The sequence below is a fragment of the Leptonychotes weddellii genome, chromosome 6, assembly GCF_054177405.1.
Source record: "Leptonychotes weddellii isolate Sample4059 chromosome 6, ASM5417740v2, whole genome shotgun sequence".
In the NCBI taxonomy this organism is placed as follows: Eukaryota; Metazoa; Chordata; class Mammalia; order Carnivora; family Phocidae; genus Leptonychotes; species Leptonychotes weddellii.
In genome coordinates, this window is record NC_138374.1 from 95,670,973 (window position 1) to 95,686,077 (window position 15,105).

At 38.3% G+C, this 15,105-nt stretch overlaps 1 protein-coding gene across 1 annotated transcript in view; it reads left to right on the forward strand.

Annotated features, from left to right (window-relative positions):
• The window catches only part of AXDND1 (axonemal dynein light chain domain containing 1), a 77,772-nt gene that overhangs the window by 50,294 nt on the left and 12,373 nt on the right, over positions 1 to 15,105 (forward strand). Inside the window, exons 17-18 of the mRNA XM_081823190.1 lie at positions 6,020 to 6,130; positions 12,522 to 12,584. Coding sequence (XP_081679316.1) covers positions 6,020 to 6,130; positions 12,522 to 12,584 — 174 coding nt within the window. The remainder of the gene's footprint in view (positions 1 to 6,019; positions 6,131 to 12,521; positions 12,585 to 15,105) is intronic.

Consider the following 15,105-nt stretch of genomic DNA (forward strand, 5'->3'; position numbering starts at 1 on the left):
AAAGAGGGCATGTACTGAATGGAACACTGGGTGTTACACGCAAATAATGAATCGTGGAACACTACATCAAAAACTAATGATGTAATGTATGGTGATTAACATAACATAATAAAAAAAAGAATTTATTTTTTTATTTGTGAGAGAGAGCGCATGAGAGAGAGAGCGAGGGCACAAGCAGTCGGGAAGAGTAGAGGGAGAAGCAGGGAGCCCTACATGGGGCTCGATCCCAGGAATCCGGGATCATGACCTGAGCTGACGGCAGACGCTTAACCAACTGAGCCACCCAGGTGCTGCTACACATCTTTTTTCAGATTGATCCCTATGTAATTCATATTTTGGTACTATTTTTTTTTTTAAAGATTTTATTTATTTATTTGAGAGAGAGAATGAGATAGAACATGAGAGGGGGGAGGGCCAGAGGGAGAAGCAGACTCCCTGCTGAGCAGGGAGCCCGATGCGGGACTCAATCCCGGGACTCCAGGATCATGACCTGAGCCGAAGGCAGTCGCTTAACCAACTGAGCCACCCAGGCGCCCCATATTTTGGTACTATTATAAGTGTTTCATTTGTTTTTTTTTTTTTTTAGTAAGTGATTCATTTGTAATTTCAATTTCTGATTATTAATTGCTAATGTATAGAATTATAATTGATTTTTAAAATATATTGATTTCATATCCTGTGACCTTGCTGAACTTATTTTTTTAAGCAGTTTTTTCCCATTTAGAATCTTTAGACTTTTCTCTGTACACAGTCATGGCATCTGAAGATAGGAGCAGTCTTCTCTCTTCCTTCCAATCTGTATGCCTTTTATTTATTTTTCTTGCCTTTTGCACTACGTAGACTCTCCAGTACCAGGTTGAAAAAAAGTGGCGAAAGCTGATATCTTTGCCTTGTCTGTCTTAGGGGAAAAGTATTTATTCTGTCATCCTTAAGTATAACCGTGGCTGTAGGTGTTTCACAGATGCCCTTTATCAGGTTGAGGAAGTTCCTTTTTAGTCCATGTTTGCTGAAAAAGCTTCTTAAAGATTTTTATTTATTTATTTACTTTAAAGGGGGTGGGGGAGAGGGAGCCAGCGTGTGAGCAGGGGCGGGGAGGAGCATGGGGGTAGGAGAGGGAAGGAAAGAATCCCAAGCTGACTCTGCGCTGAGCATAGAGCTCAATGTGGGGCTTAAGCTTATGACCCCGAGATCATGACTTGAGTTGAAACCAAGAGTCTAACGCTTAAGTGACTGAGCCACCCAGGTGCCCCTGAAAAATCTTTTTAAAGTCAAAGATGAATGTTGGATTTTTTTCAAATCCTTTTTTGCATCGAATGAGATGATCATATGAGTTGTGCTTTTTAGTTTGCTAATATGGTGAATTCCAGTAGTCCCTCCTTATCCACAGTTCCACTTTCCACCTTTTCAGTTACCCACGGCCCAACACAGCCCAGCACAGTAGATGGTCCTCCTACTGATGTAGCATCACAAGGTCACATGTCTGTGTCATTCCCCTCACTTCATCTCATCACATAGGCATTTATCACATCATCACAAAAAGGATGAGTACAGTACAGTAAGATGTTTAGAGAGAGAGAGAGCATATTCACATACTTTTATTACAGTATATTGTTATAATTGTTCTATTTTATTATTTGTTATTAATCTTTTACTGTGTCCTTTATTATACATAACATATAGGAAAAAACGTAGTTTATATAGGGTTTGGTACTATCTGTGGTTTCAGGCATCCACTGGGGGTCCTGGAACATATCCCCCATGGATAAGGGGCGACTACTGTACCTTGATTGATTTTTGAATTGAACATTAAACCAGCCTTGCATCCCTAGGATAAACCTCACTTGATCATGATATATTATCTTTTTTATATGTTGCAAAATTCAGTTTGTTAGTTTTGTTTAGAATTTTTGCATTGACGTTCATGAGGGATATTGATTATGTGATTTTGTTTTCTAATACCTTTGTTTGGTTTTGATACCAGGGTAATGCTGGCCTCTTAGAAGGAGTCTTCTATTTTCTGGAACAATTTTTGTAGAATTGTGTATTATTTCTTCCTTAAATGTTTGGTAGAATTCATCAGTGAAGCCATCTGGGCTCTGTGGGAAGGTTGTGAACTACAAAAATAGAGCAATTCAGATAAAAGGCTATCTAATTTCCTCAATAGATTCAAGGAAATGTCTTTATTAGATATAAGGCTGTGATCTTTTTCTTCTTGAGTAAGCTCAGTGGCTTTGGTTTTATAAGGAATTTGTGATTTCATCTCAGTTGTTTCGTTTATTGACAGAGTTCATAATATTCTCCTATTATCCTTTAATAATGATAGGATGTGCACACTCTTCTTCCTGTTATTGAAATTTTGTGTCTTCTCTCTCTTTGTCCTCATCAGTCTACAAAAAGAGTTATCATTTTTCTTGATCTCAAAAACCAGCTTTTGGTCTCATTGATTTTTTTTCTGTTTTCTATTTCCTTAATTTCCAGTCTGGTCCTTATTATTTCCTTTTTTTTCTACTTCTTTAGGTTTAATTTGCTCTTTCTTTTCTAGTTTCATATGGTATAGCTGAGATCATGATTTCAGACCGTGGATAGACAGTGGAATGGATAAATACATTATGGTATATAAGGACTTGCCTATAGGGTACAGGTAACGTTCTCTTCTCTGGCCTGTGTGATGTTTACATGACTGTTCTTATTAAATTCTACATATGTATTTTATGTCTTACATATGGGATAGGTCTCACTATTTTTAAAAATTAGGTTGTAAGGGGTGCCTGGGTGGCTCAGTCGTTAAGTGTCTGCCTTTGGCTCGGGTTGTGATCCCAGGGTCCTGGGGTTGAGCCCCGCGTCGGGCTCCTTGCTCGGCGGGGAGCCTGCTTCTCCCTCTCCCACTCCCCCTGCTTGTGTTCCATCTGTGTGTCTCTCTGTCAGAAAAATAAATAAAAAATAAATAAAAAATAAATAAAATCTTTAAAACAAATTAGGTTGTAAAATAATTTATGTGCACCATCTTACTAATTTCAGAATCTCTAGGAGATGGAGACTTTTCTAGGAAAAAAATTAAGTAACATTAACACACCTACTGATTTCCGCCCTCATCAGAAGTCTTATGGTAGTATTTTCAATATCTCAGAAGTTTATAAGAAAATGACTAGGATCTGGTTCACATTATACAAATTCAACTAGAAAATAGTTTATTTCTCATGAATGATGAATTAACTCTGAAGAAATAAGATTTCAAAAATATTGTTACTATTTTCAAAATTAACTAACTCTTTGATCTGTGGTACAATAAAGTTAAATAATATATGCTTCAGTTTTGTAGCTAGAAGGATCCTTAGGGGCAGTGGTATGATGGCAATTCACAATGGCAAGCAAGAGCTGACTGTGCACACCCATTCCCAGCTCCACATTTAGTGATAACATACTGAATTGATGAATACCATTGAAACTGCCACAGTGGGAATGTGTATGCTATGGAAATCAGCAAATGCTACAAATTAGGACGCCCCACCCCACAAGATGGCTTTTGCCAGTTCCCCACTGCATAAGGGTCACCTGGAGTAAACCAACAACCTCATTTTTTAAAAAAGATTTTATTTTTTTGACACAGGGAGAGAGCACAATCGGGGAGTGGCAGGCAGAGGGAGAGGGCGAAGCAGGCTCCCCGCTAAGCAGGGAGCCTGATGCGGGGTTTGATCCCAACCCTGGGATCATGACCTGAGCCGAAGGCAGATGCTCAACCAACTGAGCCACCCAGGCGCCCTCAACCTCATTTGTTTTTAGTAAATAGAAGACTTTTAAGGATTTACTCAAGAAGTCAACCAATTAGATGAACTTAGGACTAGAACCCAATACTTTCACATCCCTTGTTTGATCCTCTTTCTGATATGCAGTAAGACATCATCCTAACCCTTGAATCCAGAATTGAAATTTATCAGTGACACTAATGAAGCTGTGCTAAACTTACTCAACCCCCATAGGCTTCAGTTTCCTTATCTAGAACATAAAGTTTTAGATTGGATTTCTAAAATTTTGTGGCTCTGACATTTCATAATAATTCCACAATTAGAATTAAGTCTAATAATGAGAAAAATATAAGATATATTACAGTTCTGTATGGTTGATTTCAGGAACCTAAGTGGGTCATTATTTCACCACACAGTACAGTTTTTTGATGATTAAGGTGACCAGATCTCCATCCCCAGAGAGGATAATGTTTCCTAGTTTACTCTGCTATTATTCACTAATAAGGAATTACATCTCTTTTAAACATGGAAGCCTGATCTGAGATGTTCAGAGATCTTGGTTAAGTGAATGTAGTGTTACTATACACTTTAGGTGGATGAGATCTGCTGTAGACCTTTCCTGTATCTCAGCAGATAAGGGGTGAGCACCTTTTCCAAAACAGTGCTGCTGCTGCTTCTTTTTTTAAATAGACTCCATGTGGAGCCCAGTGTGGGGCTTGAACTCATGACCCTCACATCAAGACCTGAGTTGAGATCAAGAGTCAGATGCTTAACTGACTGAGCTACCCAGGCACTGTCCCAAAACAGTGCTTCCAATCTTTATTCATTTTAATGGAGGTGGGGGAGTAATATTTTTGTAGTAGTTAAAAGCCCATAGCACCTGGATTAGAGTCCAAGTGCCATGCTTAACTATATATATGACCTTGGGCAAGATGTTCAACTGCTCTGTTCTTCAGTTTCTTCATCTAAAAAATGAGAATGACAGTAGTACATATTTCCATTCTCATCACAAGAAAAAAAATTGTAACTATATATGGTGACAGATATTAACTATACTTATTTTTTTTTTTTAAAGATTTTATTTATTTATTTGACAGAGAGAGAGAGATAGCGAGAGCAGGAACACAAGCAGGGGGAGTGGGAGAGGGAGAAGCAGGCTTCCCACCGAGCAGGGAGCCCGATGTGGGACTCGATCCCAGGACCCTGGGATCATGACCTGAGCCGAAGGCAGACGTTTAACGACTGAGCCACCCAGGCGCCCTTAACTAGACTTATTGTAGTGATCATGTTGCAATATACACAAATATTAAATCATTATGTTGTTCACCTGCAACTAATGTTATTTCTTTTTTGTGTGTGTGTGTTTTGGGGTTAATACATTTTTTTAAAAATTAAATTTTTAATTCAATTCCAGTTAACATACAGTGTTATATTAGTTTTGGGTGTACAATATAGTGATTCAACAATTCCATACAACACCCTGTGCTCATCACAAGTGCTCTCCTTCATCCCCATCCTGTATTTCACCCATCCCCCCCACCCACCTCCCCTCTGGTAACCATCAGTTTGTTCTCAATATAATGTTATTTCAGTTATACCTCAAAAATAATAGCATATATTTCATTTTTTAAAAAGATTTCATTTATTCATTTGACAGAGAGCACAAGCAGGGGAAGTGGAGGCTGAGGGAGAGGGAGAAGCAGGCTCCCCGCTGAGCAGGGAGCCTGATGTGGGGCTTGATCCCAGGACCCTGGGATCATGACCCTAGTCAAAGGCAGACGCTTAACCGACTGAGCCACTCAGGCGCCCCATAATAGCACATATTTCCATACTGAAGATCAAATGAGTTAATATTGCACATGCTTAGAACAGAATCTGGCATATAATTAATGCCATGTAAATGTGGGCTATTTTTATTGTTCTTGTTATGCAATCCCAGTTGACCTGGTCAGTTGTGAACCATTTGTTGGGACAGACCGTTTGCGCATAATAAATCCAGCAATCTTTCTTCATCTTGTTTTATGGCACTTCACTGCTCCTTGTCCCAATACGACCCAGATCTCAAACTCTATTGATAAGAGATAATATGATTTTAGATCTGTATTCATACAGAATTATTTCTGCACAAATCTTTGAACTGAAGTGATAACAAGTTAATTGAATGGAGTTGTATTTAGAAGAGTTGCACTTAGTAGCTCCTCAATAGAAGTGAGTGAATAAATGAGTTGGTATAATCTGTTTTTTCTGCTTAATAATTATCTTTTCTCTTTCCTCAGAGAGAATGTTATGAGTGGATCACCACATGTTCTCACCTCCTTTCTGGGATCAAAGGCAGAAAAATAAAGTTACTGACAAAGGAAGAAAAAGAACACCTATTTGGAGAAGAGGTATTTGCTGTGTGTTGGCCCTGATCATTATTCTGGTTCTTCCTGTATTTCACCGCCCCCCCCCCTTTTTTCAATAGGTAAGGATTCAGTGACTTTTTCCAATTCATATTCTGAGTCCTCATTTATTTACCCTACCTGAAGAGAATTTTGCCCCTGACCTAGAGCATTGGCAGCTCTTCTCCCTTCTTTTTTCTTTTTTTTTTAAAGATTTTATTTATTTATTTGACAGAGGAGGACAGCGAGAGAGGGAACACAAGCAGGGGAAGTGGGGGAGGGAGAAGCAGGCTTCCCGCAGAGCAGGGGGCCCAGATGCGGGGCTCGTTCCCAGGACCCTGAGATCATGACCTGAGCCGAAAGCAGACGCTTAACCGACTGAGCCACCCAGGCGCCCCAGCTCTTCTCCCTTCTGAGGGAAAGAATCATCCATCTAAGCATCTCGTCTCACTTTCTTAGAGGATGATTTTGTTTCATCCTTCATAAAGGAAAGGATGGCTTTCGGAGGGGGAGCTGCCTGCCACTTCCTGAGGCATGTCCTTAGACTGGTCTGCTTCTGCGTACACTTCCTCCTCCCCTCCAAGCTCAGTCTTCCTGTTTAAGGTTATTTCTTCCTTTGAGCACCTAATCCCAGCCCACTGTCCTCTCTCTTTTGTATCTTCAATGTCTTCCTCTCTAGTAGTTCCATTGTGTCGATATATAAACAATCTATAAGCATGGCCATTGCTTTCATTCTAAAAGATCCCTTGAGCATGTCTTTTTCTCTACTACTTCATTCTCTCCTTCCTATCACAATCATTTCTCTTAAAATGCTGAAACTATTGCAAGGTACTGTAATGATTCCTTATTGTCAGATCCAAGGAACCCCAATGCCGTATTTAACTTGACTTCTCTGTAGCATTTGACCCTGTTGACTAGTCATTCACTCCTTTTGTAATCTCTCCTCACAAGACAAAAATTTTTTCTCCTACTTTTTTATTTCTTTTCACTCTCCTTTTGGTCTTCCTCCACTGCCTGTCTCTTAAATGTTGATATTCTTTTTTTTTTTTTTTTTAAAGATTTTATTTATTTAACAGAGAGAGACATAGCGAGAGCAGGAACACAAGCAGGGGGAGTGGGAGAGGGAGAAGCAGGCTTCCCGCAGAGCGGGAAGCCCGATGTGGGACTCGATCCCAGGACCCTGGGATCATGACCTGAGCCGAAGGCAGACGCCTAACGACTGAGCCACCCAGGCGCCCAAATGTTGATATTCTGTCCTTGACTTGCTTTTACTTTTTATTCTACACCCCACACATGACTGTGCTAATCCAGTGGTATTAACTACCACTGTTTACCGAGGATCCCAAATTAATGAATATCCTGTGCTTCATGGCAATCACAAATGTTTAGTTTTACTTCAGTCTGTTTGAAGGAGTTGGTTTCCAGTAAAGACTGAAGAAGCCCGCATAGCTATCAGAGCTGTGAACTGTGGAGGAGAGATGTGATGGCGTCTCTGTCAGTGTTCTAGGGTCTGCCGGAGTGGTGGGGCAGGCGTGCTTCTACCTACACACATGTGGGACTTTTATCTTACATTTAAACACTGAAGAAACACCACCTTTCTAAATTATACATCTTTTACAAATGCTTATTTTTCTTTGCTGCCCAGATCTTGGCCAGAATTATTTTGAATTAATCACTGAATGATTTCATCAACATTAGAAGTCTTAAATTACATGTGGCACCTGGGTGGCTCTGTCGGTTAAGTATCTGACTCTTGGTTTTGGCTCAGGTCATGATTTCAGGGTTGTGAGATGGAGCCCCACATCGGGCTCCATCCTGGGCATGGAGCTTGCTTAAGATTCTCTCTCTCCCTCTGCCCCCCACCCCATGAGCTCTCTCTCTCAAAAAAGAAAAAAAAAATTACCAGTATAGTTTTAGAAAATTAAGTACCACAGACATGATCTTGGCTACACAACAGATCTATGAAAAAATTAAATTAGAGAACTATACAGAATCATAGAAACTTAAGAACAGAAAGGATTTTTTTTTTTAAAGATTTTATTTATTTATTTGACAGAGAATGAGACTGTGTGAGAGGGAACACAAGCAGGGGGAGAGGGAGAGGGAGAAGCAGGCTTCCCATGGAGCAGGGAGCCCAATGTGGGGCTTGATCCCAGGACGCTGGGATCATGACCCGAGCCGAAGGCAGACGCTTAACCACTGAGCCACTCAGGCGCCCCAAGAACAGAAAGGATTTTAAGGGAGATTGAATTCAGCAAAACATCTGATGTGTGAATCAGATGTATAATACCCACCCTTGATCATTATGCCTATGTTTGAGTATCTGAAGTGGCAGAGACCTACTTTCAGAATTAGCCCATTTGTTTTGGTGACCACTGACTATTATAATGTTATTTTTTCTATTGAACTAGATGAAATATGTTTCCTTGTAACTTTTTCTACTCACTGGCCCTTGTTTAGACTTTTGGGTTGATATGAACAAGCCTGATTTGTCTTCCACATTATAGTATTTATAACATTCCATGTTTTAGTGTTTTCCAGCATTTGAAAATAGCTATATTCAACCTAAGTCTGTTTCTGAAATTTCTGTTATTTTCTATTAATCTATCTCTTCATGGGTCATCACCACAATATTTTAGTTTTTGAGGCACCATTTTGCATTTTCATATCTGGCTGGGCCAGCCCTCCTCACTGATCTTCTTCAGGGGTTTCATCCCTATGCTTGCTTATTTATTCTTCTATGTAACTGTAATCTACCTCTGGGAAAATATGAGTTTTAAAGACTGGGGTAATACTAAATTTATATATTAACTTAGAGCAGAGATAATTATGTTGTCAAGTTGTCCTATCCAAAAATATAGGATACCTACTCTAAATGCCTTTAAATAATGTTTTATGCTTTACTCATTTTGCACATTTCTTGTAAGGTTTATGCCTGAGTATTTCATTTTATTTTTTGCTATTTTATTTTTAAAAGGTTTTATTTATTTAAGTAGTCTCTATAATCAACATGGGGCTCAAACTCACAGCCCCGAGACCAAGCCAGGCACCCCTATTTTTTGCTATTTTAAATAGGATCTTCTTTACCATTGTATCTTCTAACTGGTAACTGTGTATATGTTATTGATTTATGTATTTTTATTTTATATTCTGTGACTTTACTAAATTATCTTATTGTTTTTAGTCATTTTTCAATAGATTCTTTTGGGTTCTCCAGATGTTTAATCAAATCATCTACAGATAGATAATTTTACCTCTTTCTTTCAATTATTATGCCTCTAATTTCTTTTTCTTGTCTAACTGCAATGACTAATTCTCCCAATTTGGTGTTAAATAGTAGTGGCAATATCAAGCATCCTCTTCTTATTTATGACTTTAGCAGGAATGCCTTTAGTGATTGGAGTTGATTTTTTGTTTAATTTCTTTATTGTTCCTTCAGATATCTCAGATCTACCCGAGGTCACTTTTCTTCTGCCTTAAGCTTTAAATTTTTCTTTAGTGAGGATTTACTGGAGGCAAACTTATTTTTTTTTTGTCTGAAAATGTCTTTATTTCACCCTCACTCTTAACAATTTTTGTGGGGTATACAATTCTAGGATGATACTATTTCCTCCCCGCCCATTGATGATACTATTTCTGCAGTTTTCTGGATTTTATTGTTACCAAACTGACAGTTGAGAATTCAGCTGTCAGTTCTTTGAAGTTAATCCCTCTCTTCTCTTTGGCTACTTTTAAGATCTTTATGTCTTTCTGTTGAATCACAGATCTGTACCTCTGAAACAAATAATGCAATATATGTTAAGAAAAAAAAAAAAAAGAAGACGATAGTAGGAGGGGAAGAATGAAGGGGGGGAAATCGGAGGGGGAGACGAATCATAAGAGACGATGGACTCTGAAAAACAAACTGAGGGTTCTAGAGGGGAGAGGGGTGGGAGGATGGGTTAGCCTGGTGATGGGTAATAAAGAGGGCACATTCTGCATGGAGCACTGGGTGTTATGCACAGACAATGAATCATGGAACACTACATCAAAAACTAATGATGTAATGTATGGTGATTAACATAACAATAAAAAGTAAAAAAAAGATCTTTATGTCTTTGGCATTTTGCAGTTTCACTCTGATATATGAGGGTGTGGAATTCCTTTTCTTTTTAAATTTTGCTGGGGATTCTTTTGGTTTCCTAAATCTTTGACTTGGTATCTTTCATTAGATATGGAAAATTCTGTTACCTCTTCAAATATTGTCTCTACTATGTTTGCTCTCTCCTTTCTTTCTGGAACTCTGAATGGATATATATTGAAATCTATCCCCATGTCTTTTAACCTTACTTCATATTTTTCTTTGCTTCTGCATTGCATCCTGAATAATTTCTTCTGGTTTACCTTCCTGTTCACTAATCTTCTATTAAACCTTTCTGTTCAGTTTTTAAATTTAATTGTTAAAGTTCTATTTGATTCTTTTTCAAATCTGATCATTCTTGTAATCTTTCTCTCTTTATTCATATTTTTAATCTCTTCTTTAAACAGGTTAAATATAACTTTGTAGTTATATTTTGATAATTCTAATATATATCTGTATAAGAATGTTAATTATAGGGCGCCTGGGTGGCTCAGTTGGTTAAGTGACTTGCCTTTGGCTCAGATTATGATCCCAGGGTCCTGGGATCGAGTCCCACATCGGGCTCCCCCTGCTCTGTGGGGAGCCTGCTTCTTCTTCTGCCTCTGCCCCTCCCCCCTGCTCATGTTCTCTTTCTGTCAAATAATTAAATAAATAAATAAATAAAATCTTAAAAAAAAGAATGTTAATTATAAAACTGGACAGCTACATGCAAAAGAATGAGACTGGACCACTTTCTTACACCATACACAAAAATAAATTCAAAATGGATTAAAGACCTAAATGTGAGACCTGAAACCATAAAACTCCTAGCAGAGAGCACATGCAGTAATTTCTCCATCATCCACTGTAGCAACATTTTCATAGATACGTCTCCTAAGGCAAGGGAAACAAAAGCAACAATAAACTATTGGGACTACATCAAAATAAAAAGCTTCTGCACAGCAAGGGGAACAATCAACAAAACTAAATGAGAAGTACTGAATGGGAGAAGATATTTGCAAATGACATATCTGATAAAGGGTTAGTGTCCTAAATATATAAAGAACTATAATTCAATGCCAAAAAACCAAATAATCCAATTAGAAAATGGGCAGAAGACATAAACAGACATTTCTCCAAAGAAGACATCCAGATGTCCAACAGACACATGAAAAGATGCTCAACTTGCCTCATCATCAGGGAAATGCAAATCAAAACCACAATGGGATATCACTTCACACTTGTCAGAATGGCTAAAATAAAAAACACAAGGAACAAGAAGTGTTGGCAAGGATGTGGAGAAAAAGGAAATCTTGTGCCCTGCTAGTAGGAAGGCAAACTGGTGCAGCCACTGTGGAAAACAGTATGGAGGTTCCTCAAAAAGCAAGACTTAAGGTTCCTTAAAAACAAAACTACTATGTGATCCAGTATTCCTACTACTGGGTATTTAACCAAAGAATATGAAAACACTAACTCGAAAAGCTATATGAACCCCTATGTTTATTGCAGCATTATTTATAATAGCCAAACTATGGAAGCAGCCCAAGTGTCCATCGATAGATGAATGGATAAAGATGATGTACACACACACACACACACACACACACACACACACACACAGAGGAATATTACTCAGCCATAAAAAAGAATGCAATCTTGCCATTTGCAACAACATGGATAAATCTAGAGAGTATAATGCTAAGTGAAATAAGCCAGTCAGAGAAGGACAAATACCACATGATTTCACTCTGACGTGAAATTTAAGAAACAAATGAACAAAGGAAAAAGAGATTAAAAAACATTGTTAATTATAGAGAACAAACTGATAGTTGTCAGAGGGGAGGTGGGTCGGTGGGGAATGGGTGAAATAGGTGAAGGGGATTAAGAGTACACTTCTCACGATGAGCACTGAGTAATGTATAGGATTGTTGAATCACTATATTGTAATATAACACTGTATGTTAATTATACTGGAATTAAATAAATAGATAAATAAAAAAGAATGCTAAATACAGCATTATTTATAGTAGCAAAATACAGATCTTCCTTGACTTATGTTGGGGTTATGTCCCAATAAACCCATTGTAAGTTGAAAATATTGTAAGTCGAAAATGTATTTAATACATTTAACTTACCCCACATCATAGCTTAGCCTGGCCTATCTTCAGCGTGCTTTGAACACTTACATTAGCCTACAGTTGGGTAAAATCATCTAACACAAAGACCATTTTATAAGAAAATGTTGAATATCTCATGTAATTTATTTTTTTGTTCATTTTAAAAATTTATTTATTTGAGGGGAGAGAGGCAGAGGGAGAGAATCTTTCAAACAGACTCACTGCTGAGTGTGGAGCCCGACCCCAAGACCCCTGAGGTCATGACCTAAGCGGAAACCAAGAGTCCATGCTCAACCAACTGAGTCACGCAGGTGCCGCTGAATAGCTCGTGTAATTTATTGAATACTGTATTGAAAGTGAAAAACAGAATGGTTGTAAGTGTATCAGTTGGTTACTCTTGTGATCATGAGGCTGACTAGAAGTTGTGGGTCACTGCCACTGCCCAGAATCATGAAAGAGAGTTGAACCACGTATTGTTCGGCTGGGAAAATATTAAAATTCAAAATTCAAATGACAGTTTCTACTGAATGTGGATCATTTTTGTACCATTGTAAAGTTGAAAAAATTTTAAGTCAAACCATCATAAGTCAGGGACCATCTGACTTACAGTTTATACCATAATTTATTTATGCATTTTCCTATTGTAGATATTGAACTTATTATTAGCTTGTTTTATACACGTCATTGCCATAAACTGAAGGACATTTTTCATTCAGTATTTGTGTAGACTCATTTGAGGTATTCAACATTGTTGAATCCTTCTTTCTCTTCTTTTGACTTTCCTGGTGGCTTTGTCAGACTTCTGACACAACTTCTGGCCTTCTGTGCAGACTTGTCTTTCTTCCCTAGTCTTGTATGCGACTAAGTTCCTGTCCTAAGCCCTCATCCTCCAGCAACTTCACAACTTCTCCTTTGGTGATATAATTTACTTTCTTGGCTTCAACTAAATGCAAATAACTGTTAAATGATTATCTTTAGCCCAAATGCCTCCATCTAAACTCTATATCTGTGTATTTAGCTACTTACTGAATATTTCCACTTAGATATATTAGTGGTACCTTAAAGTCACATAGCCTAGTCTGAACTCATCTATTTTCCCAAAGCTGCTTATGCAACTTTGTTCATTTTCTCTGTGAATGGCATTATCATCTATGTAGTGGCCTAAACCATTCACCAGGTATCATTCAAGATGCTTCCTTTCCCTAGGCATCCCATATCAATCTAATCACTCCAGCACTGAGTTAACTCCTAAATATCTCTTGAATCCTTCTCCTCCTCTTCATTCCTGCAACCCTATGTTGTTCATTCTCTACTCTTGTCTTTTCTTCTTCCCACTCTTCCTCCCTCTCTCCCTTCTTTCTCTTTAAATCTACTCTCCTGCTGCTAGAGTGATTGTTTTAAAATGCAAAACAGATCAATTTATTAGTACTTCATTGCCTTCAGGATAAAATCCAGTTTCCCTGGAATGACACTCTAGCCCTTCCTCTATGACTGTGCTCCTGTCCATCTGCCCCTAAGTTTCTGTCCTACTAACTACTTTTGTTCTCAAGAGCCAGTCATGCCCATGCATCATCCTTTGCCTAGAATCGTGCTTTTTTCCCTTACTCATCCTTCAAGAAGAAACTGAGACATTATGTCCTCCAGGAAACCTTCCTGACCAATCCTCTCTTTCCACTACCACATCCACTACCACATCCACTACCATAGATTAGGTGCTCCTACCATGTGACTATATGTAACCATAGCATTTTCTTGTCCACTAAATTGTTAAGCTTCTTAAGACAGAGGCTATTCTTTTTTTAAAATTTAAATTCAATTAATTAACTTACAATGTATTATTTGTTTCAGGGGTGCAGGTCTGTGATTCATCAGTTTATATAATACCCAATGCTCATTACAACACATACCCTCCCCAGTGTCCATCACCCAGTTACCCCATTCCCCTACTCCCCTCCCCTCCAGCAAACCTCAGTTTGTTTCCTATGATTAAGAGTCTCTTATGGTTTTTCTCCCTCTCTGGTTTCCTCTTGTTTCATTTTTTTCCTCTCTTCCCTGTGATCCTCTGCTTTGTTTCTTAAATTTCACATATCAGTGAGATCATATGATAATTGTCTTTCTCTGATTGACTTATTTCCCTTAGCATAATACCCTCTAGTTCCATCCATGTCATTGCAAATGGCAAGATTTCATTTTTGATGGCTGTGTAATATTCCACCACCTATCTATCTATCTATCTATCTATCTATCTATCTATCTATCTATCTATCTCATATATTCTTTATCCATTCATCTGTCAATGGACGTCTGGGTTCTTTCCATAGTTTGGCTATTGTGGACATTGCTGCTATAAACACTGGGGTGCAGGTGCCCCTTTAGATCACTAAATTACCACTAGATAATTTAGATCGTTATCTTTGGGGTAAATTCCCGTAGTGCAATTGCTGGGTCATAGGAGGACAGGGGCTATTCTTTTTTTTTTTCTTATTATTATGTTATGTTAATCACCATACATTACATCATTAGTTTTTGATGTAGTGTTCCATGATTCATTGTTTGCTTGTAACACCCAGTGCTCCATGCAGAACGTGCCCTCTTTAATATCCATCACCAGGCTAACCCATCCTCCCACCCTCCTCCCCTCCAGAACCCTCAGTTTGTTTTTCAGAGTCCATCGTCTCTCATGGTTCGTCTCCCCCTCCAATTTCCCCCCCCTTCATTCTTCCCCTCCTGCTACCTTCTTCTTCTTTTTTTTTTTTTTTAACATA